Genomic DNA, 22,877 nt, shown 5'->3' on the forward strand with positions numbered 1-22,877 from the left:
GGCAACAGCATTCAGTAGCTACCTCAGTAGGAACAGAATCTCATCCCAAGTTATGAAAAATGCCTTCCATCAAAATATACCACTTTGTTCACATTAAAAAATGCAAGTAAAGACTCTCTTCTCTAAATGCAAGCTTTGAGCTGCACTCAGAACACAGAGCAATGGTCTCAGCACGGAGCCAGAAGGATTTAGAATCTGTAGAAAATATTTCAAGTTCATTAAATACCCCTAGGATGCAATAGCACAGTGCAAGCCATGAAAATAAATGTTGACACAAAGAAAGCTAGTTTTACATAATTACTATTAATTGTGAAGTTCCTCCTGGGCAGCAAAGGATAACAACTATAACACCAGGAAAAACTTAATTGCTTTGATTCAGCATCCCAGCAGTATATCCAGAACCTAAAAATTCAAACCAAACCGAAAACAAACCAACGCTACAACCACCTGAACACAACTACTTGAAAGAGGTCTTTATTATATTTTAGATCATTAGCCTGCTAAGTCCTTCTAAAGTTTGCCTCTATGCCTCATACTTTTTTAGCATATAGGGTGAATACTCTTTACTAATTTCTATGCTGACCTCAATGAATTTATTTGCTCACCTGAGTTTTTCTCCACCAATTATGTACCATTTTTCAAATCAGATGGATTTGAAATTTCATTACCAGAATTGCCTTAAAAAAATATCTTTCTCTTAATACATTACTAAATGTTTTGCTTATGGTCACACAAAGTCTCCAGTGTTTTGAGTCTCCATCCTATTGCTTCAAATTTCTTCAGACATTCAGTTGCAAAATTAAACACCACCACCACTAAAAAAAAGAAAAGAGTTTACATTCAGTGAAGTCTCCTCAAAAATTAGGCAGCTCTAGTACAACAACAAATCTCCAAAGGACTAACCAATCTCAAGGTCAAGAAACAGGAACTCAATTTTTTTTTACTCAAAACCTGCAAATTCTGCCTAAAATCTGAGTTTTGTTCCTGATAAATTGCTGCTCCTGCTCTGAGAAGATGTACTTTACAGTTGTTGGCACCAGCCCACCAGGACAAATCTCAATTGGAAGTCAGCAGTTATAACTAAAATAACTAGTGAACATGTCAAACTACGGAGGAAAAGAAAATATCACTCTTTCCAGGTTAGCTTTGCTTATATTGAATATTTGATGGCATAATTCTGAAGGAGGAAATAAATATATTCTATATTTAAAATAAACTGAAAACCAGAAATAGGAATAGCCATTAATCAACTCACAATGCCTCATCAAGCAATGCACTTTAAAAACAAAGTCTTGTCAGGCCAGCATTTTACCTGTTCTGCCAGACACAGCACACAAAGCTTTGTCCCTCTTGAAATAATTTCTCGCACATACACTCACAATATTTCAATAGAGTTAGTAATATGTGTCTTCAAGCTGTGTTATTTGTACTCTGCTCTCTTCCTCTGCAAGCTCCCTGTGAGGGATGGTTAGAACATATGGAGCAGGAAGCCTGACAAATTGCAAAGTCAAAAGCACCTGGGTAACTCATTAGCACTGTCAGACTTCTAGTCAGGTTTTGCTATTTAATTTTTTAAGCAAATTTTCTAGTGATTGTTCCTGAAAGAACGAAATACAGAAGGTATACATCAAAGAAGGGAGAAGAAGTTTAGTGTTTGCTGCTTATAAAATTAACAAATAGAAAAATACACTATAACTGTACCGGGGAAGTGGCTGAGTCACCATCCCTGGAGGCATTTAAAATATGTGTAGATGTGGTGCTTAGGGACGTGGTTTAGTGGTGGACTCGGCAGCGCGGGGTTAATGGTTGGACTCGATGTCTTAAAGGTCTTTTCCAAGTGAAATGATTTGATGGTTCTATTGAACGCAGCTGCTGGAAGGAAAAACCTTTCCAGCTCTATGAAAACAGACATCAGCATGACTAAGCAGACATCATAAAAGACCTTACGGTGCCAGAACACGCTGGTGCGCGTACTTGACAGCATTTCGGAGTTTGGGTGGGTTTCCCGTGAAAACCGGGAAACAAACCGGGAACAGTGACTAACCGCGCCCTCTGGTGGTCACACTGCGGGACAGCCGGAGATCGCGGGATTCTCCCGCTGGGAACGGGGACTTGTATTACCGTCTCTCCAGAAGTATACTTTAGAAGATGAGAAATAGGCTTAAAAATAGTAGCGCTTAATATCATTCTCATTTAAAAAAACAAACAAACAATTTTTACTACACAATTAGACGACTATTCATTTATTTTGATACACCTAAACGTGCCTTAGAAATTTCAGCTAATAAAGTAACTCGGCAGCAAGAACAATCCATAAAGTGCATATGTCTAGAGCGACAAAGAACGGGGATAGGAAAACACTGGTTTAACCTGGATGCCCTTTTAAACACAACACCTGAGTGACAAATCTTTGGCATTGGTTTGGAAAAGACGCACTTACCTGCCCTTTCTCCTGATAACTTGAAAGCATCTGATTGAAAGGGAGAGCTGTGTCTTGCCTGCTTTTAGCCCAAGATATTCCAGATGTTAATGAGCCTAGAAAATGCCTCACTTTGGAGAACTGTCATATTCGAATAAAAAAAATGAATTTAAAAAACTGTCAGTAGGGGAAATTAACTCCCTGTATTTGTCGCAGCCCAAATGAAATTGAAGCTTTAGAGTGCAGACAGGGTCGGAGCAGCTCATAATTGATTTAATCTTGAGAACAGGTGCAGGACACTGGAACACAGGAAGCTGCGGGAGCAGAGACCTGAGACCAGGATGGGCAGAAGCAGGGAAGAGGACTGCCTATCGCACCTGGCTCTTCCTGGTGTCCGTGCACTATCTGAGGCGGAAAAAGAGAAGAGTCTGGCTCTCCAGATGTGCACGGCGGAGGGCCGGGGCGGATGGGCTGTGCCAAGAACCATGAGTGTTGCAGGGAAGCCCGGCGCTGCGGCCAGCGCTGCCCGCCGCCGCTCTGGCCTTGCCGGGCATCGGGACCGCCCGGCGCCCCGGCGGGCAAACAAGCGAGCTGGGAAAGACAGGAGCTGGCCGTCGGCTGCCGCGAGCAAGGAGCGAGCTGCATCGTGCTCACACACTTCACTTCGAGCTTTTCTTGAGGGGGGGAAAACGCCCACGAAGTGTTACTTGCGTTTAGTGGACGACTTCGAGCCAGCGCCGCTTGGCGGGGCGGACAGCGGGGCTGGCGGGCCCCCGCACTGCCCAACCCCAGTGCCGGGAGGGGTGCCCGGAGGGCGGGGGGCAGCGGGAGTCCCGCTCCGCTCCGTGTGCGCGGGCGGGGAGGAGGCGTGTCCCCACCCCGCCGTCGCCGCACCGCCCCTCGCTCGCTCGCCCGCCAGCCGGCACCGGCGGAGCGCGGCGGAGCGGCGCCGGGCACGGAGCTCCGCGGCCCCGCTATGCCCGCGTCCGCGCCCCCGCTCCCGCCCCGGCGGGGCCCCGCGGAGGCGTCCGCCCGCCGGCGCTGAGCCGCGCCCGCACCTGCGAGCGGCATCGCCCCGCTCCGCTCCTGCGCGGCCGCTGGGGCGCCCGCGGCCGCGTCTTTCCCGCTGTCCCTCCCCCCCTGCCTCCCTCCCCGCCCGCTGCCCGCCCCGTCGCCGAGCGGGAGCCGCCAGCGGTGCGCGCAGAGCCGGAGCCGGGGCAGCCGCTGCCGCCCGCGCTGCCCCCCGCCTCGCCGCCCTGCCCTGCCCGCCGCTCCCCTCCTCCGTCCCGCCCAAGCCATGAACTTTGGCCGCGGTCCCTCGGTGGTGTTGAACGTCGGGGGCACCCGGTACTCCTTCTCCCGGGAGGTGCTGAAGGATTTTCCGCTGCGCCGGGTGAGCCGCCTGCACGGCTGTCTCTCGGAGCAGGACGTTCTGGAGGTGTGCGACGACTACGACCGGGAGCGGAACGAGTACTTTTTCGACAGGCACTCGGAGGCCTTCGGCTTCATCATGCTGTACGTCCGGCACGGCCACCTGCGCTTCGTGCCGCACATGTGCGAGCTCTCCTTCTACAACGAGATGATCTACTGGGGGCTGGAGGGCTCCCACCTCGACTACTGCTGCCAGCGCCGCCTCGACGACCGCATGTCCGAGACGTGCACCTACTACGCGGCCGAGGAGCCGAATGGCGGCCCCGAGGGCAAGGGCCGGCGGCCACCGGGACCCGAGGGCAGGAAGTGGCTCGAGAGGATGAGGAGGACTTTTGAGGAGCCCACGTCTTCCGTGGCCGCCCAGGTCCTGGCCACCGTCTCCATCCTCTTCGTCATTGTGTCCATGGTGGTGCTGTGCGCCAGCACCCTGCCCGAGTGGCGGGCGCCGGAGAATCGCAGCGTGGAGGAGCAGAGCAGGTACACAGCAGAGTCAGTGAGGGAGCCCTCAGGGTAGGAGGATCCTTTATTTTCCCGCTGTCCGGTCCCCGTGTGTCCCGTCCAGTGTGTCCTTCCTGCCCCTTGTCTTGACGGTCCGTGGCTGTAGCCTCCACCGGCGGAGATCGTCTGAAACCCCGGCGCTGAGCCGGGGCCCGGGGAGGGATGTCGGGGTGTCGGGGGAGTGGCGCTGCTCCGCAGCTCCGGCTCCCCGGGCTCTGCCGCGCACCCGCGGCCCCGGGCGCAGGGGACGGGCGGGGGACGCCCGGAGCGGCCGCGCTGCAGGCGGGCTGGGGCCGGCGGCAAGCTCGGCTCTGGGCAGGCTGGCAGCGGAGCGGGGCCATCGGGATACGGCTCCTATTCGCAGGGAGGGTGCCTCCCTCCGTGAAGGATCTTGGAGCTCTTATTGCCCCCTTAAAGGAGACGCGGGACCACACGTAGAACTTCAGACACTCCGGAAATCAATTTATGCCTTACGATTGTGGGGAAAAAAAAAAAAAGGAAAATAATCCCCCAAAAGAATGCAATTCCCTTAATTCCCTTGTCTTTTCCTTTGAGAAAAGATAAATCCTGTAAGTACTCTGCATGTGTTCATACAGGTCTGCCTGCTAGAGCAGATGCAGTGCCTGTTAGGATTGTGGTCCTGAAAATCCTGGATGTGGGAACAGCCTTACCCCCGCTCCTCCCTTTACATCTCAGATTCTCTAAGTGGGGAACACAGGAGATGATCAAACTGTACCTCAAGCTCTTGCAAATGCACCTCAGTGTATAAATGTAACAGATGTTTACATTTCCTTTAAGCATAATAAACACTGCAAAACAGTGTGCAGAAAACAGGGCACGGGGTATAAGGCTCAATCCTGAGCCTTACTAGTAAGAACAAACCTTTTTCTATCTTCTTGTGACCTCAGATTAGAGTTACCTTGATGCAACTCTTGCACTCTTCTGTTCCCTCTCTCTCTCCTTCCTCTTCCGTGTTCCCTAGAGAACAAAATTGAGACCAGTCTGGTAGAATTTCTCCCATAAATAAGACTGACATATAAAGAAAGAAGTAAACATTTCTGGTATTTGCTAGTTTCTCCCTTTTTTAAAAACAGACAGGATATTCAACAAAAAGTTTTCAGCTTCTGCTCTTCTAAAAGGGCACTACTGTGAAATTGCAGCCTTGTCATTCTGAAATCATCATCTTTTACCATAGAGTTAATTGGAATGTGATATATTATATCTTAGTAGCCAGATTAATTCCTTGGAAAGTATTTTCATGGTTTCCATTAGCTTAATGGAAAACTGCACCTGTATTTCTCATTGTAGTTGAGCCAAAGAATTAATTGTATGAACAAAAAGAAAGCAGATGAAGTGTGAGAAGCTGTTGATTCCTGCTTTGATTCAGATATGTAAAAAGGGGGTCCTAAAGGTTCTTCCAGTTAAAAAGCTTAGCAAGGTTATTTCAAAGAGGAGCTGCCGTGGGTGACCTCTGTACAGCAGCAAATTGCTGAGAAACTCCCAAGAGGCATGGGAAAATAGATGCAACACTACAACAGCATTAACCACATCGGTCATGTCTTTGTCCATGTCTTCACGATGTGGGAAGCAACCACAAGTTTTCTCTTGCAAGAAAGAGTTCAACTTGCAGAGGAACATGGCATAGGATGTGTAATTTTTCTTTCATAGTGCTTTTGTCTTCAAGATCCTAATTTACTCTTCTGAACAATTGCCTCTTGTATACCAGGTCTTAGAAGGATAACGTCCTGAGTACTTGTAAGGTGCAGTATAGCCAAGCAGTTCTCAGGGCAGTGAAGGCTCCTTTTAAGACCAGAAGGACGACTACCAATGATGGGCTGAGTTTCTTCTGTACCAGCTGTAGTACTCCATGTTATTGCAACAAAAAAATAGAAAAGTTTCTACCAGCTGAAAAGTTTCTACCCATGTCACAAAAGTCTGTCACATCACTACAGACTGGGTCATCTAACCCATGCACTGACTGCACAGGAGCCTGTCCCAATCTGATGGCAAACACCTGGAAAACAGACACAAATGTGTGCCTCTCTGTCCACAGGTGACCACCAAGGTGGAGCCACTCCTCTCTTTTGCACATGGTGCTTCATTGCCAAGAAGTCTGTTATAGCTGGAAAAGAGTGTGTTAGCTACAGCTGCTTTAAAGGGAGCAGTCCAGTTTAGTTACCACTACTGACATGTGCCATAGGATTTGACCTAACAAGCCCAGCTGTCATCTGACTTTATTTGCCCTTATATGTTTACGATTACTTTGTAGTTATTTCATTTAAAAATAGTTTGGTTTGCAAAACTTAAGTAGCTAAGTGGTTTATTTGAAAGCCTGACCACGGAAATCCTATGGAAGTTTCTGGGACTGCATACTCTGGCAATGCAATCCCTCTTAGGTGAGAAGGTTTTTAAAAATCTATCCACTTGTTTCTGACACATTTAGAAGTTTGAAACCAAATTCTGTCATTTGTTTATTAAGCAGTGTTCCTCATCAAAATAAAGAAATTCTAACATAGTAATACAAAAATTTAAATATTTTTCCCAAGAGAAATTGTTACCTTACTGCCATACACAAGTGAGTTTTGGCTCACCTGGCACTGTAATTACTAGTACGAAAATTGTACGTTATTCTAAAAACATATTTTGAAAAGTTTTAGCAGTGAAAATTGAATGGGCTAATTTAGAAATCCTTAGTCTGTAGACTTAAATGTAGTCGGTTATTCAGCTCAGCACAAGCCACGGAGGTGAGGTGAGAACACCTCAGGAAACTCAGCAACTCTGATCTTTTCAGTCTCTCACAATAAGCCCCCCTGCCCTTGCCCCTCAGTGCATTATGTCAGAAAGGTGCCACATGGACATTTTCTGTGGCTGACTCCCATGGTAACCATTCCCAGAACTGAACTGGACAGCTGTACCAAAAGCAGCTGACCAGCAGTGTGCTTTCAGCTTACCTGGACATCATCTCAGCAAGTGAGGGGTCACTAATTCTGGCATCTACAAAAAATGAGGTTTGCAGTGAGGGCTACTGGGCTGCCAGCTGACACCAGATGTATTTGTTTTCCATGTATGAACACCCTTTCAGCAGAAGAGGAGTTAAATCCACCAAACTTTTTTTCACAAACCACTACGATGTTATGCCTTTTCATGGTGACCACACTGTCAAAGGATGAACAGCCCATGGCTATTTCTGATCCTTTGGGATAACATGCTTTAGAAGACAACAGAGAACTCCAGGAGTAAGCTTTATTCAAGGAGAGAGGGATGGGAAATCTGACCTCAGAATTTCACAGATATTACAGACGCTGAAATACAATTCCCTGATTGCAGAGGAATTGCCTTTTCCAGGCCTGTTCTCAGGATGAGGGATGAGTTATTAAATTTATTTCATTCTAAGATTTTTGCTCCATTCCCTGTCTTGGCAAGTTCCACTTATCAGAGCTAAAGATTTGCATTAGATTTGCAGAGTTTAGGAGCAGACAGCAGGAAAGCCTTCTGTTGCTTCTGGCAATTTCAAGCCATCTTTGCCGTCCTCTGAACTGTGCCAACAGATGCATACTGTGAGTCTCTGCTCAGGGACCTGTCCATACACTGATTGGGAGCGTAATCTTTTAGGGAGAGCTTCTCAAGCCTGTAATAGGAAATCATTTGAAGCTGCTTGACTTACTGCCAGCACAGTTCTATCTACCTGCCTTAAAACTATTTTTCTAGTGCTGAATACAAGCAGCTTGTTAGCACTAAGAAGAGATGGTTGTCCCCTTTCCACTTGATAATCATGATTTGGTTTGTACTGAAATAATCACTGACTTATCAAGCCTACATGATTTCTGTGTTCTTAAGCAAAAGCAAATAAACATGGTAGTTTCTCCAAACAGCATCTCTCATCAAGAGCCTGTGGGCTTTTTTTAATCTTTGCAAAATATCAGCCTAAAAAACTGTATCTGAATTTTAGACATACAAAAAATATTATTTCTTTATAGTAGTGGAATTTCAGAACATCTGAATGTCCATGTTTAACACTTCTTCAAAAAACAGAACTCCTTTCCTGGACAAGATCTAACTTGAATATCACATTTTTGCTGGTTTTAGGTTAGGTTAAAACAGTGGGCTGAAGGTAAAGAATGGAACCTAAAGTTTAAAGGTTAAAAACACAGGCATGGATTCTTCTATTGAATTTACCAGTTCTTTGAAAACTAGAGGTGAAACAAAGAACAGATATATATCACTGCCTGGGCACAGCCAAGCCTTCAACTGACCAGGGCTAGGTGCCAGTCATGTTCAACATAGAGGATAAAGATGCTGAGGATCTCTGGGCTCAAGATGTTTGTATCCAGGTCTCCTCTTCAAGCTGTGAAAGGGATTTGCCCCTTCCCTGGGGAGTGATAGGTCATTACAGCCTCCCACACAAAGCACTAGAGTTTAATGCATGACAACATATAATTTCTACCAAAGCAGGGACAGAATGGGGAAAAAAAAAAAGCCAGCAGTGTTTTCAGTTCAGGGGAGCTAACTGTTCTGTGGCCTTTACTCCACAGTTTGTAGTGAGAAGGAAGCCCTTGATTTCAAAAGGATTAAAAAGCTCCGAACATTTGCTGAAATCACTTAGGAATCTTCCTGAGCAGGAATTTGATCATTCTAGCTACTGCTTGGACATTTTTCCGGTTTAATGTGCTTTACATGGAAGTAGGCTTTAGCAACAATTTAACAAATCAGTGCTGACAGTCTTTAAACCTGTCATATACTGTCTTTAATCATATCATCTGTTTTCCTCGTGTGTCCTGTTGCTGTGTATGTTTTATTTACAAGCTTAATAGATAATAATGCCACTAAGGAATATTTTGGCTCGATTTCAACCAACTCACCAGGGGATATTGAAAGTATTTGAATTGGTAAGCTGAGGCAAAGAATATTGCTAAGTTGAAATTCTTAGATAGTTACAACATAGTTTTCTTTTTTAGTAAAAACAAACTAAACTTGTTAGTGATTGAAAAAGATGATTTCTGAAATGGTTTAACTCATTGTACATAAAGTAGCTTATTCTGAGAGAAAGTTATCATATGGAACAGAAAACTGAAAAGTGATGGGATTACAGTAGGAATGAGGCTTACAAAGGCTTGATTTTCTGTTTATGGACAAAACATTCATTAGAGCAATCTTGAAAGACTGCTAAGTACCAAGCAGCTTAAAATTTTGTGAGAAAAACTCTTTCATGTGCTTTGGTCTGGGACAATGAACAGTAAATTTGAGCATGAATAGCCTGTAACTGAATAAAAATTATTTTCTGTGATTATTCATAAAATTTGTGGGGAATCTTCAAGGAAATACTTCATGACTTGGTTTTTTATTCCCCCTCTCCTTTTTGGATATCAGCTATTTTAAAACTGAAAAAACCCAACCAACCAAAAACTGGGATGGTAGTTTATAAAGTAGGTACTACATTTTTACCAAATAAAGGCACTATTTAATTATATAGTTATAGATTTTAATACAGCATTATTCCAAACATAGGCAATAAATCCTGTGAATATGCAGAAAATATTTTAGGAACTCATTATGAAAAATACAGGTACTTTGGCCTTCTGAGTATATGCCTTTCATTTGGCTTTGACTTCATACTCTGTTAAGTTCTCTTAAGGACTAACTGTTAAAATTGCTTTCCTTATTAGATGTTATTTATCCTTATCCACTGATAAGGTTAACTATAAAGATAAGTCACTGCAAAGAGAGGGAGACTTGATCTGAAAGTGGAAATGTAGAATATAGCACTCCAGATTTCCCAACATGCCAGAGGTTTCTAGTTTTTCTCACCAAAGCACTCATTTTTGTATGATTCACCAGTACTGCCAAAATCCATCTACACAGGCAAAAAAGGAGTGACAAGAGAGGAAAAATGAAAAATGTTTCACTGATGGCTGAAAAGTAAGTAGAGGAAGGAAAAAAATAAAGGACACCCTTTACATTATCTCCTCCCCAGCCAGGGGAAAGAAGGATGGATGCAAAATGGAGAAGTGGAAGTGCAAGCTAAAATGGAATGGCATTAATGTATCCCCTACTGCCTTGATCTTGCTTTGTCATTTTTGCACCAGTGATGTTCCTTACCTCACTTCAAATCTGTTCTACTAGAAAATACTTCTTCAGTCCTTCCTACTGAAGTAGATCTGATTTACAGTATTTCTTGTCCCAGGGACTGCCAGAGTAAAGCAATGAATTGATCATATTTCATGGACTTTTACTTGTACAACTATTCCCCACAGTTACATGACCACTGAATTGATATTGATTCATGAAGAAAATTTCTACTGTATCACAACAATCAGGACCTACCTTCCTTAAATCTCAACCCAGAGATAACCTGTCTAAGGGGTGACAAAATGGAAGAGTCACGTTTCTGACAGTATCAGGGCATCAGGAGGAAATAACAAGTGATAAAGCTTTAAATTGTATAATTACAAATTTCTTTTTCATTTAGATGTTTCATGTCATAAGAGACAGGCAACACTACCAGAGAAATCTCATAAAATGCAAAGAAATAATCTGTTGGAATTGTTGACTATTCCTGACTGCAACTTTCTATTCTCTGCTAATGGTTACATGAGATTTCAACTAGACAACATATAAGTACTTTCAGACATCATCAATTTGTCCATTACCATGATCTTGCTATTTGATTATACTGGGGAAATCTTAGGGATTTCCTCACCATAATTAAAAAAGGATTTAAGAGAACTTACCCATTAAGCTTTTTGCCTTGATTTTTTTTTCTAACATAAAGGAAGTTTCAAAAAGCTTAATTTTTAAGAGAACACCTAATTCTTAAGAGCAAACTGATTTTGAATTTCAAAAGTCTTTCCATCAAAAGGTGCTAACATGAGCTAGTGTTCTCAAAGCCCTTTATGAAGAAAGACTACTTGCTTTCAGAACTTCCATTATTATTTGTGAGAAAAAAATAAATATATGGTCCAATTTTATCTGACTAAATATATAAGTAATTAATTTATGTTCATTTAAATTTACTGTGGCTAAAATAAGAATGTACCTTATGGCTTTACACCATGTGACTGTTACTGTTTCTTCCAATTTTAGCTTAAAACTAAAAAGAATTAATTAAAAATTAATGAAAAATAAATAAAATTTTAGTGTGTAAAACATCTGTGAAAAAGTTAGTTTAAACAGTCTATAATTACATCAGTTAGAGAAGAATCTTTCTAACAGGCCACTATCTTATTAATAACAATATATTTCAGAACTGGTAAGAAATTATGCAGATGTGTTAGGGAAGAAAAAGTTTAGGTTTGAAATGACAGTTGGATTTTCACTTGCAAATCGAAATGTTTCGACAGACACTATCTTGTTAGTGTCCTTGCAGTAGCTAAAACCTCTGTTGTATTTTCCTGGCAGTATTTTTGAATCTCTGATCTCACACCAGTTTGGTTTCAGAGCTGTTGATAAGAGAAGGCATCAGTGATGAGCTTTTTCTTTGCTTAAACTGTTGGTTAAAAAGATAAATGGAGAAATGAGGGGAAGGTTAGCTTCCATGCCCTCAGATATTAAAAAAGTGAGCACAGTCTGAAGTCTTAAGGAGATTTGTGACCATGTGCACAGCAGTTAATAAATAATATTTGAGCGACATTTTTACCTTCTGTTTCTACCTTCCACTGGTTTCAGTTTGAGATATTCTCAAGTCTCATTCTATGCAGGGGGACTTGAAAATATTTAAGAACATACTGAAATCCTCTCCCAGAATTTCTTCTCCATTTGGCAAGAAGAGGATCTTGCCTATTACCTTAACATCTGTTTACCTTGACATTTTTGCTGCAATGTAGTTTAGGTGGGCTTACATTTACAGCAAAAGAGAAAATTCAGTAATGCAGACCATAGTGGTAAATGGGAGAACACAAGCTTAGTAGTTTATGGATACAATACTGAAAAATAAAATATCTGTATCATGGCAATACCTATTTTAGTCTGAATGTAGGTAAGCCCCTGTTTGGGATGCAGATCACATAGACTGGTTTAGGTTGGTTCCTAAAGAACTAATATGCATGGATCATCCAATGCAAATACTTATATCTGCCTGTTCCATCTGCACTTCCATTTTAGTTTAGCAGTCTGGTTCTGTACATTACTGTTCATAACCAGACAGTTCACTGATCTACAATACAACCCTTGGAATTCCCAAGTGGATCAGGCCTCACAGACTTAGAAAAATTAAAAAAAAAAAATCCCCCAAAACAACAACAACCAAAAAAAAAAAATCCAAACCCAGGCAGGTTACACATTGGCATTGATATCCTATAATTTCCTGTAGGATTCCAGTTTTTGTGGGCATAATTGCCCAATACTATGTCTAGTAGCAATTCGTAATTCAAAGAAAATGATCAGTGAGTGAGTTCTTAGCAATTATCAGTTTAAACTTTCACTAGATCCTCAGGGTAATTGCTGAAATCCAGTGCAACTGCAGGATAAGGATGGCATGGCTTTCTGTTTGTTGTTTGTGAAAGTCTAAGTGTCACTCTGGTAATATCTGTGAACAAACCAAACATCCCCTGAAGACTTTGCACGGAGCATAAATGCTGTCCTTTGTTTCTTTTGGCAGGATAATTGAAGCTATCTGCATAGGCTGGTTCACTGCAGAATGCATTGTGAGGTTCATCGTCTCCAAAAACAAGTGTGAGTTTGTCAGAAGACCTCTCAACATCATTGATTTGCTGGCAATTACTCCTTACTACATCTCTGTGCTAATGACAGTTTTCACAGGGGAAAATTCACAGCTTCAGAGGGCCGGAGTCACCTTGAGGGTCTTAAGAATGATGAGAATCTTTTGGGTGATTAAACTGGCCCGTCATTTCATTGGCCTTCAAACACTTGGTCTGACTCTGAAACGTTGTTACAGAGAGATGGTGATGCTACTTGTCTTTATCTGTGTTGCTATGGCAATTTTCAGTGCACTTTCACAGCTTCTTGAAAATGGGCTGGACTTGGGAACAAAGAATAAGGATTATGCCAGCATTCCTGCTGCTTGTTGGTGGGTGATCATCTCGATGACCACAGTTGGTTACGGTGACATGTGTCCCATCACTGTCCCAGGAAGGATTCTTGGAGGAATTTGTGTGGTTAGTGGCATCGTTTTATTAGCCCTGCCAATCACTTTCATTTATCACAGCTTTGTGCAATGCTACCATGAGCTCAAGTTCCGATCTGCTAGGTACAGTAGAAGCCTCTCTGCTGAATTCTTAAATTGACCCAACTTGCATTTGTTGTACTTACTTGCTAAGCTTTGTCTTAGAAGAGAACGGTGGAAGGTCCCTTTGCGTGTCCTCCTTGACTGGATGGTCCTGTGGAACAACATTCTCACCAGCCCGGAGAAAGCCCGTCACCATTCAGACAGGAAGGATGTCCATCTGCCTTGAGCACCTTGCAAGGAAAGGGAGTGACGTTTCAAATTTGAGAGAACAAAATTAACCAAAGAGGATTCAGAAGTCCTCAACCAGACCAGTTTGGTGTTCAGTTTGCCTTCCCACAAAAAAAGCAGAACAAAAAATGGGCGTAACACTGAGATCTGTCATTCCTGTAATTATATCCTAAACCGTTCTAAGCAATGTGTAGCAGAAGTTTTTCAAATATTCCAAAATCTAAATGCTTCACAGAGGCATTGATAGCTTCTTGCCTGAAGTACGTCCACTTTTAACTCAGATAATCAAATTATATGCTGAAGGAGAATCACTGCTACTTTTGCGCTTTGCAACAAAGTAGAGCTGGTTCTGTGACTCAGGAAAGATGAAGAATATAGGTCTGTAGGACAAAAAGAACCTTGAGGCCTGATTCTGATCTTTGAGGAAGCACACAAATCTTCTGTAAACCCAGTGAAGTCAGTGGCATTTCTCTGAATTTGAGAGTTCACAAAGAAGTGCAAGAAGTGAACCTCTGAATGTTGTAAGCAAGACTTCTTTAGGTCACAATTAATTTCTTCTCTGGAACCAAACTGTAAGTGGAAGCAAGTATTGTATTTTACAAAGATCAGCATAAGAAATCAGGGATTGATACATATCATATATATTTCCTGGTAGGTTAGTGGGGGAGCTCTCCAAATTTGATATACATTCAGCTCAACTCCATCCACCTGAAGTTACATTCTCATAAGCACAGATTTTCGCTCCCTGAACTCCTCCCTGCCCCACATATCTTAAACACAGATATCATAGTGAGAGTTCTCTTAAGACAAATTGTAAGATTCCATCATTTGAAATGGCCTGGAGCAAGCGCTGGAAAACAAGAGTACCTGCTCCCTGTCAGATGGGACTCTTCATCATCTTAAATTCTGCAATCCTTACTGAAGGATATACCTCAATGGAAGTTTTAAAAACAACTGTAAAAAGCCCAGAGCATACCAAAGAAAGTAAAATATAGAAGTGTGAGTTGCACTTGACAAAATGGTGTATTCTCCAATGTTACTAGAAAATGAAAATGAATCAAGTTAGGTTCTGAAATATAGTTCACTACATTTCTTGTGTAGTACTGCTTAATAGCATTGTTCAGTATAATTCTGAAAGGCTGCTATATAGAAATGTGCATTTAGATACTAAAACACATCAAGGTACAGCTTTATAAATTTGGGTACCAATAAACATCAACAGGGAGCTTTCATGCTAACATGAAAGTTCAGAGTCATCAGCACAGCTGGAATTTGTGTGCTTGCCTGAAAATACTGTGTTTACTCTTACTGTGCTGTAGAGGCATCTTTTATCTTTTATATATGTAACTGTGAAAGGCTTTAGAAGTGAAATGAGTACCACCTAGAAAACACATCCCTGGAATTGCTCACTCAAATAAACCTTTCACATCAGTAACCAGTATACTGAAGGTTCTTCCCTGAGACCTCAAAGAGTCATTATTATTTTAAGTAGTCTTAGTCTTAAGTAGTCTTAAAGAAATACATTGCAATCTTTTTCTGAAGAATTCTGAAAGAATTTTAGTAGCCTTCTTACAGACAAGCTTGACTTTCCCTTCAAGACTCCATTGTTGAGTGCTGCTACAGCCATCAACCTCTGTTTCTTGCCACTAGTGTGTTCAAAGGTTAGCTCTGTAGTTCCCTACACTATTATATATTTATGCCTTTTCTATCAAAATCATGTTGCTCAGAAACCTGCTCCAGCATTCCACAGAGAGGTGAATATGAGATCAGCAAAATTTCTTTCTTAGGTGAGATTCACAGCTGATGTTAGTTAGGCAAGTTGTGACTTCAGAGACACTTAGATGTTTTACAGCCGTGGAGCTGCTGGCTCTGTATTCCTGCATGTGTACCTATATATATCCTGCATATATTATATATTATAGTCAGTTGAAATGTTTGGGGGTTTTTTATTCCTTGCAAAAAATTTCCTTGACAAAATTAAAATTACAGACTTTAATCCAAACACAGACATTGAAGAAAATGACATTTTCATCTTCTAATGAAAAGTTATTTTGACAATATCAAAACCATTTATAAGTATAAAAATGCCTTTTTTTTCCTATTTTGCTCCAATTTAAAATTTTTTTAAATTTATTTTTTTAGCTAAAATAGGTTAAAGACCCCACCTAAGAACTTAGCCCTACAGATTTTCGTGTGCTGTTTGAATGCTTGGGAAAAATACTGTTTGTCACAAAATTCCTTAAAACTTACTTTGTCTTTTTTCCATGTATTGTATTTAATCAAACCAATACTCTAAGATACAACCCTCCTCCACAAAACACCCAAACCATCATCATGATGACAATAGCCTAAAATCCATACAGAATGTGAATATAAAGTATGTTGCAATCTTGATTTCAAGACAAAATAAAATGTGTTTCAGCACAACCTATAAATCTAATCTTTAGATGCCTGTGCAAAGGAAAAACACAAATTAATGCACATAATAACTTGTGAATACCAATTTGCACCATGAATCATTTTTGCATAAGCAATTAAGGACAGGAAGTTTTCAACGATCCAGGCTATATATGGTATACAAACAAAATGTTTCATCCTTTATGAAGTGTTTTTTAGATGAAGAATCCTTTCCCAGTGTAAAAACATAAATCTAATGAAAATAACTGTGTAAAGGAATAAGTATGTGGAGATTATCTTAAGTCACACTATGTTTTTTGAACAGTTTGTGTTCAATTTTTATATGGCAAAATGTGAACAGAATGACCTAATGTTCTTTTTTAATTTGAGTTATAATAAAATATTTTCAAACTGCTGTATATTAGCCCACAAAGGAGAGATCCTGCAGTGGGTTTTTTGGTGTTTGTTTGTGGGTTTTTTGGGTTAGGTTTTTTTTCTCTTTTTATTGTTGTATGGTTATCAGTGTGTAGACTTTATTTTCCTTACAAACCAAGTTGAAATAAAGTCATCTTCATGGTAGCCTTAAATCAGAATTTTATAGGGTAATTAGGATGCCTGACTTCTAGTAATGTATGTCATCTTATTTACAACAGACCAGTGTTTTTTTTAGTGAAACTTTACAAAACATGAATTATATGTGTAATCAAAAATAAGCATATTTTAAAACAGTTGAAACTGGTTTATAAAATTTTCTGGAAACTGTGTTTATGCAGACATGGGGTGCAGCACTCTATTTCAAAGTGCAGCATTTCAAAGCCAAAAGCCAAGTGGAGGCAAGCTGGCTCATCTCTAATCTCTCTGTGTTTGAACCCTATACAACAAAAGACTTGATGGGCAGTTTTCTCTTGGAAACATTCACATCTGCAACAAATTAGATGAAACACAAATATAATAAAACTGGAGAAAAATGAAGACAGCGTGTATAATTGTGATCCAGCATTTTGGTTCATTTAAAATGGAAACCACTGTCAATGAATTTTGAACTGCCAAGGTAAATCATACATTATGTACTAGGTTCAAAGCCTAGGACTGATTTATTGGAAACTATATATTGGCTGTAATCCTTCAAGGTACTGTGTGTCACCTAAAAGTACCTGATCATTAATGAAGTTCTTGAAATGGAAAGCTCTCTAGGGTATTTTCCTTCTAAAGTTGTATATGAACCATCATCCCAAATATCACAATGAATGGAAGATTATCTTTTCCCTTGATGTAAAGCTTGAAAACAATATTGTCTTGATGAGTACCCACTAAAAAAAAAAAATTAGTTTGGTTGACTGATGATATTAAACAGTCTTATCAGCATAGGGATGAGCCATATAAAAATGTGATATTAATTCTTATTGTACAGCGGCTTATACTGGTGTACATAGCAGCAAGTTTGAGAAAGATTAAAATCCTGGTGATATAAGGTTCCTATCTTTGATATCCATGTATTTAAAAGAAAAGGCACAGCTTTTTCATATAACGTATGCATCCATACCTGTAAAGAAATTTATGTTCTTATTCCAAAGTAAAACTGAAGTCCTCATGGATTCAAAACACTTGTCCCTTCCCTTATGGGTAACAACTATAAAAATCTTATCAGATCTGAACCCCTTCCAGGAAGTGGACATATGCACACACCAGCCAGCTCAATTCAGCAGCCAGACCCTGTCAGTTTCCTGGGAACCAGCACAATGAACAAGGTCTGCTGTACTCTGAATTTTATCTCACCTAAGAGGTTCAGGATCACTTGAAGTTTTTAGAGTTATTATTTCAGATGAGCTACTAAGGAGACACTTGCTGGAAAGTTAAATAAGTTATGCATAGCAAAAAAAAGATACTGCTTTATAAAAACAGTTTTCACTGATTTTAAAAAAAGGAAACTGACTCTTTTTTTTGTTCTTTGTTTGTAAAAGCAAATACACAGGTCAGGATATGTGATGATAATTAAAATTGCTACATAAAACAGATACCTATTTAAAATACAGAGACTTAGTATGAAAAGTCTTCCAGCTTTGCTAGAGCTGTAACAGCTTCCAGTAGCTGAAAAGCTGCCCCAGCCCACACGGAGGAACAGCAAAACACTGTTTCACTGTAAAAAAGTGCAACACAAATTAGGGAGTGTGTTTCAGACAACAGACAGGTTAAGCATCAACAAGCTGCAGTGAGCAATCAAGACTGACAATCTGCTTGACAACAAATGTTAAGAGCCACAGAAGAAAAAAATAAATCTTTGGTCAAATTAATAAAATACAAATGTTTGCAACTACACATTTTAGAGTCCTTTATTCTTTACAAATGCAAAGGTTTATCATTTCACAGATCCTTAATTTTATATATTGTCTGATTATCTGTAAAGAAACATGTACTCTATAATTTGAAAAGACAATGAATGTGGAGGGTTTATGTGAATACAGAATTAATTAGATAAAATAATGTAATAAAATTTGCTGGTCTTGTTGCCATATTTAATGGACTAGTGGTCAAAACACAAATGTTTATAAAATGTGTTCTTCTAAACAAGTGAATTCTATGGCTATTCATACTGGTACTGTACCTCTGCAAAAACATTTTCTTTAACAATTTTTGGCTATTGAGAAGTTTGCCATTTAGAACCCAGGAGTTTTAATCAATATAAAATTTAAATATTTGATCCAGAAGTAAGTCTGAAGCAAAAAGTTAAAGTTAAACATCCACAGGATTATTTTTCAGCAACTGAAGATCTATCATAATTATGGACTGTCAAAACAAAATGAAAAGCAGCCATGTAACACATATATTATTCCTCAGGGATTATTTTTAAAAATGAATCTGGAAAAATTGATTGAATTTGGCTTCAAGTTCACTGCTTTTTTTTAATATTAAAAAATAAAACCCCAAACCAACCCCAAACATCAACATGGTATTCAGTCTGGAATGTCAACACAACCAGAAATTTCAGCAGTGCAATCCTTGCATTATTGTGAATGGATCTGAGATACTCTGTTGATGCTTTAAATGCACTAATTTCAAAAGTACTTCCAAAAATTAAAAAAAAGTATTTCACAACTAATGTTCTTGTAAAAAAAAATTGAATATTTTAAGAGATCACTGAATTATAAACTATTCTGGTATCAATCCTCTGCATTATTATGAGAATTAACAGACTTTTCATTTGGAAATCAAGCGCATTTTTAGTTCTGTTATTTATTAGCTTTAAATTTTTTACATAAAATCAGACAGAGAAGAAACAGAAGAAATAAAGCGGATGTCCACATACTCATAGAACTATGTTTTGAAATGTTTTTCCTAAAAGGACTACTAAAATATTTGGAAGCAGAAGGGATTTTTTAAATGTTTAAACACAGTTATGTTTTGCAGATATGCTCAGAACTTGCACCTTCCATCAATTTGTGATACGACTGTAAATGCATAGAATCCTCCAAAAGAAGATTGATACTTTCTGACTTGGGGAACATTTTATACATTTTTTGCAATAAGAATTTAAAAAAGGAAACACTAAAGAAGATCATAAAAATCTAGGAAATCTAGAACTTCAATATTGGAATTCTTACCCATGCACTCCAGAAATCCTGCACTCTGCTTTTATATTTTTGCACTGCTTTTTTACCAATATTGTAGTAAGTAGGAGCCACAGAGAGGACCAGTTGTACTAAGATCTCGACAGCTACAGATCAGAAATTACAGTGCTGCTCCCAAAACCCCTACAATTCAATACTGAAACACGAATCAAAGCACGTAACAGCACAAGCAAGTGAGATGGCATTTCTCTGTAGCACAAGTGTAGCTTATCTAGTGAGCCTGATACACTGTTAAGTACTAAGTGTTGACATACATTTTTTTCTCCTCAATTTAGAGAGCCTCACAGAGAACGCAGCACTTAGAAGACAGTGTTTTCTCTCTCTCTGTTGCTAAAGGCCTTGACAGCTGCACTGGCTGTGCCAAGACAGCACAGTGCCTAATGAGGGTTTCTGTCATTCGGGTTTAATATTTGAACTTGATGACATTTGATGAGATGTTATGAATTAGTAAAATCGGGGCCATTTATTAAGATAGCATCTTGGATCCTCGATGCTATAAAAGGATTCTATTATACACATGCCAATAAAGATTAAAAGAGAAAAACAATCCCAACAGTGTATTCACTAAGTACAGTCATGCAGAGGCTAACAGAAAAGAAAGGCATCACTAACAAAATTACTTAAATTAAAATAAATACAGATCTGGCCTCCTGCCAGAGATTCTTGCTTATAGCCCTCAAACTTATACAGATTCCTTGAGTATCCCTGCCTTTGGCTGCAGTGTCTTTAAGCTCTACCTCTTTGGTTCTGATAGAAGCTCAGCCTATAGGTCACAGCAGCCTTTTGTTCTCCATTGGCTCAAGAGGCTTAAAACCAGGTATGTCTGAAAGGAAAAATCTTCTTCAAGGGAGCCAGGTAACCAGCAGTGAATGAAATTTAGTTAAGATGAATTTTGTTTTATTTTAGAAAATCTATTTGTCATCTGCGTTACGGAAGACAAAGTCTTGAATATAAATACCAAGCTGCCCTCAACACAAGACCAAGGACCATGAACACATCTGCTCCCCTCTTTATGGCAGACTTCATCTTCAGCATCTCTATCTTGATTTCTTATACCTTTCTCTTTCTGCTTTCACCTAATCCTCACTCAAGAAGCATCAAGGTTAAACATTAACATCCAGAGACTAAGGCTGCTGTTACCTTTGCCTTCTCTTCATACAGACTGTCCCATTCACATTTGAAATGCAGTTCAGATTAGATAGCTTAGAATAAATATCCATGCATTTCTCTGTCTCAGTGCAGGATAAAAAGCTCTCTCCTCCTCCACAATAAATGTCATGTATAGTAGGAAAAAACAGTCATGTAAAGGAAGGCTTTTACAAAGCAATACAAAATAGTCTAAATAATCCTCATTCCATCCTTGGTCCAGAATCTTATCCTGTTGCTTCACATCCCACAGGCCATTCAAATCCCTTCTCAACTGCAGTAATGATAACCTCTGAGCCTTTGGCCACCTGCTTCTGCAAACAGGATGGACTTGAGAGCTGCGTTACAAGTGGGATGTTGCAGCTGCAGATTTGTACTTCCTTGCTTTTTTTGGTTGATTACTCTGAACTGCTGTTTCTAGCAAGAAGCCATAAAAAAACTGGCCAGGCTTGGACAGAACACTTTCAGTGGCTGATCCACTTCCACCAGCATGTAATAGTCATGCTCGAAGCAACTATCAGCCTTGGAAACAGCTAGGCTTTCACTGCTGTGTTGAAGAAACCAGTTTAATATAGGTAAGACAACCTAATACATTTATGTTCCCTGTTTGGAGACTTATCCTTATTAAGAGCTCAGGATTGTCATGCCAACTACAGGAATATTATGGGGAGCTGGTGGGAGACTAACATAAGAAGGAAATAAAGCAGGTGGATAGAGAGGTTAAAAATATTAAACCAAACAATGCAAAAGGCTCTATGCAATGAAGTCCTTTCTAAGTGACTCACTTTCCATCCCTTTTTCTTCACCTGTTGGTTTTTACCCTTTTCCTAGCTGCCCCATTGTTTTTCTGCTGCTGGTCACACTTGCAGTCTTCTGTGATGGCACCAAGTATTAGTAAAGCACAGTGCCAGCCCACATGTCTGCCATCCCATCCTAACTGTTCTTTGCTCTCCTACCTTCATTTCTGTAAGTATATTCTTATTTAAGTTGAGCATCCTGTCCCCTCAAGGACCTATGCTAAAAAACAGTTCACCAGACCACTCACACATGGCAAGTATAAACCAACTAATACCTACCTTCTCTGCTAAGGAAAAAGCTTTCACCTATTTCTTTGGATTACACACTGTGACAACAACTTGTATCACCAACATTTATAATTTATTATTTCCATCTAAAGGTTTTCTGAATGTGTCTCTGTGCAGATGAAGTCTCTCAGATGAGGACAATGAGAGAGACTCTGGCACTGTCTCGTGCCACTCAGAAGTTGTTTCCGTTTCTGTGGAGTGCTAATGACTGCCAGAAAGCATGAGGCATCCACACTAAGGGGCCCCAGGGACTGAATTCTGCAGGCAACAATTCAAAATACACACAAAATTCAACAGAAAGCTTTGACTTAAAACCTCCCCAAAAATCACATTCTTTCCTTTCAGAGATGGCCACTGGAAACTCCCATGAAAGTGTGCCATGTCAGCATGGAGAGCCCCTACACTGCCTTTAATCGTAACAGTTAAACACAACCTTCTGCTGCTGACATAGACTGAAGTTGTGGCCAGCACCATGTCAGCCAACTCCTCATGCTCCTAGGCTATCAGTAACATATGCAGCAAATGGTCCTGTGCTCAAATCTCTAGTTTGGCTTCCTAAGTGACATCCTTATTAATTTTCTCCTACTATTTTAAAGAAGAATTTACTACAAACAATACTGACTATTTTGCTTTTCAAAAAGAGAATGAAACAAAAGCTCAGCTAAAACAACGTAAATTTTCTGGGAGACTGAAGCAAGAAGATAAGCACAGGAGTTTTCTCTGCTCAAATGAGATACAGTTTTCCTGAATCAAAAGATATTCAGCTTGAATGTTGCAGTTCAGAGGAAAAATTAAGTCCATTGTAGAAACCTGCTCTTGTTTACCAGTAGTCATTAGTAATCCATAAACACTTGGCTAGGTCTTTT

The 22,877-nt window shown here is 40.3% G+C and overlaps 1 protein-coding gene across 1 annotated transcript; it reads left to right on the forward strand.

Moving 5' to 3' along the window:
• Positions 1-3,716: 3,716 nt before the first annotated feature.
• KCNG3 (potassium voltage-gated channel modifier subfamily G member 3) lies at positions 3,717-13,587 on the forward strand (the record flags this gene model as incomplete). The annotated part of the gene is made up of 2 exons (XM_084202763.1): positions 3,717-4,360; positions 12,942-13,587. The coding sequence occupies 2 exons, from the start codon at positions 3,717-3,719 to the stop codon at positions 13,585-13,587; spliced, it is 1,290 nt and encodes a 429-aa protein (XP_084058889.1).
• Between the last annotated feature and the right edge of the window lie 9,290 nt (positions 13,588-22,877).

This window comes from Fringilla coelebs (assembly GCF_963513975.1).
Source record: "Fringilla coelebs genome assembly, chromosome: 3".
NCBI classification, from domain to species: domain Eukaryota; kingdom Metazoa; phylum Chordata; class Aves; order Passeriformes; family Fringillidae; genus Fringilla; species Fringilla coelebs.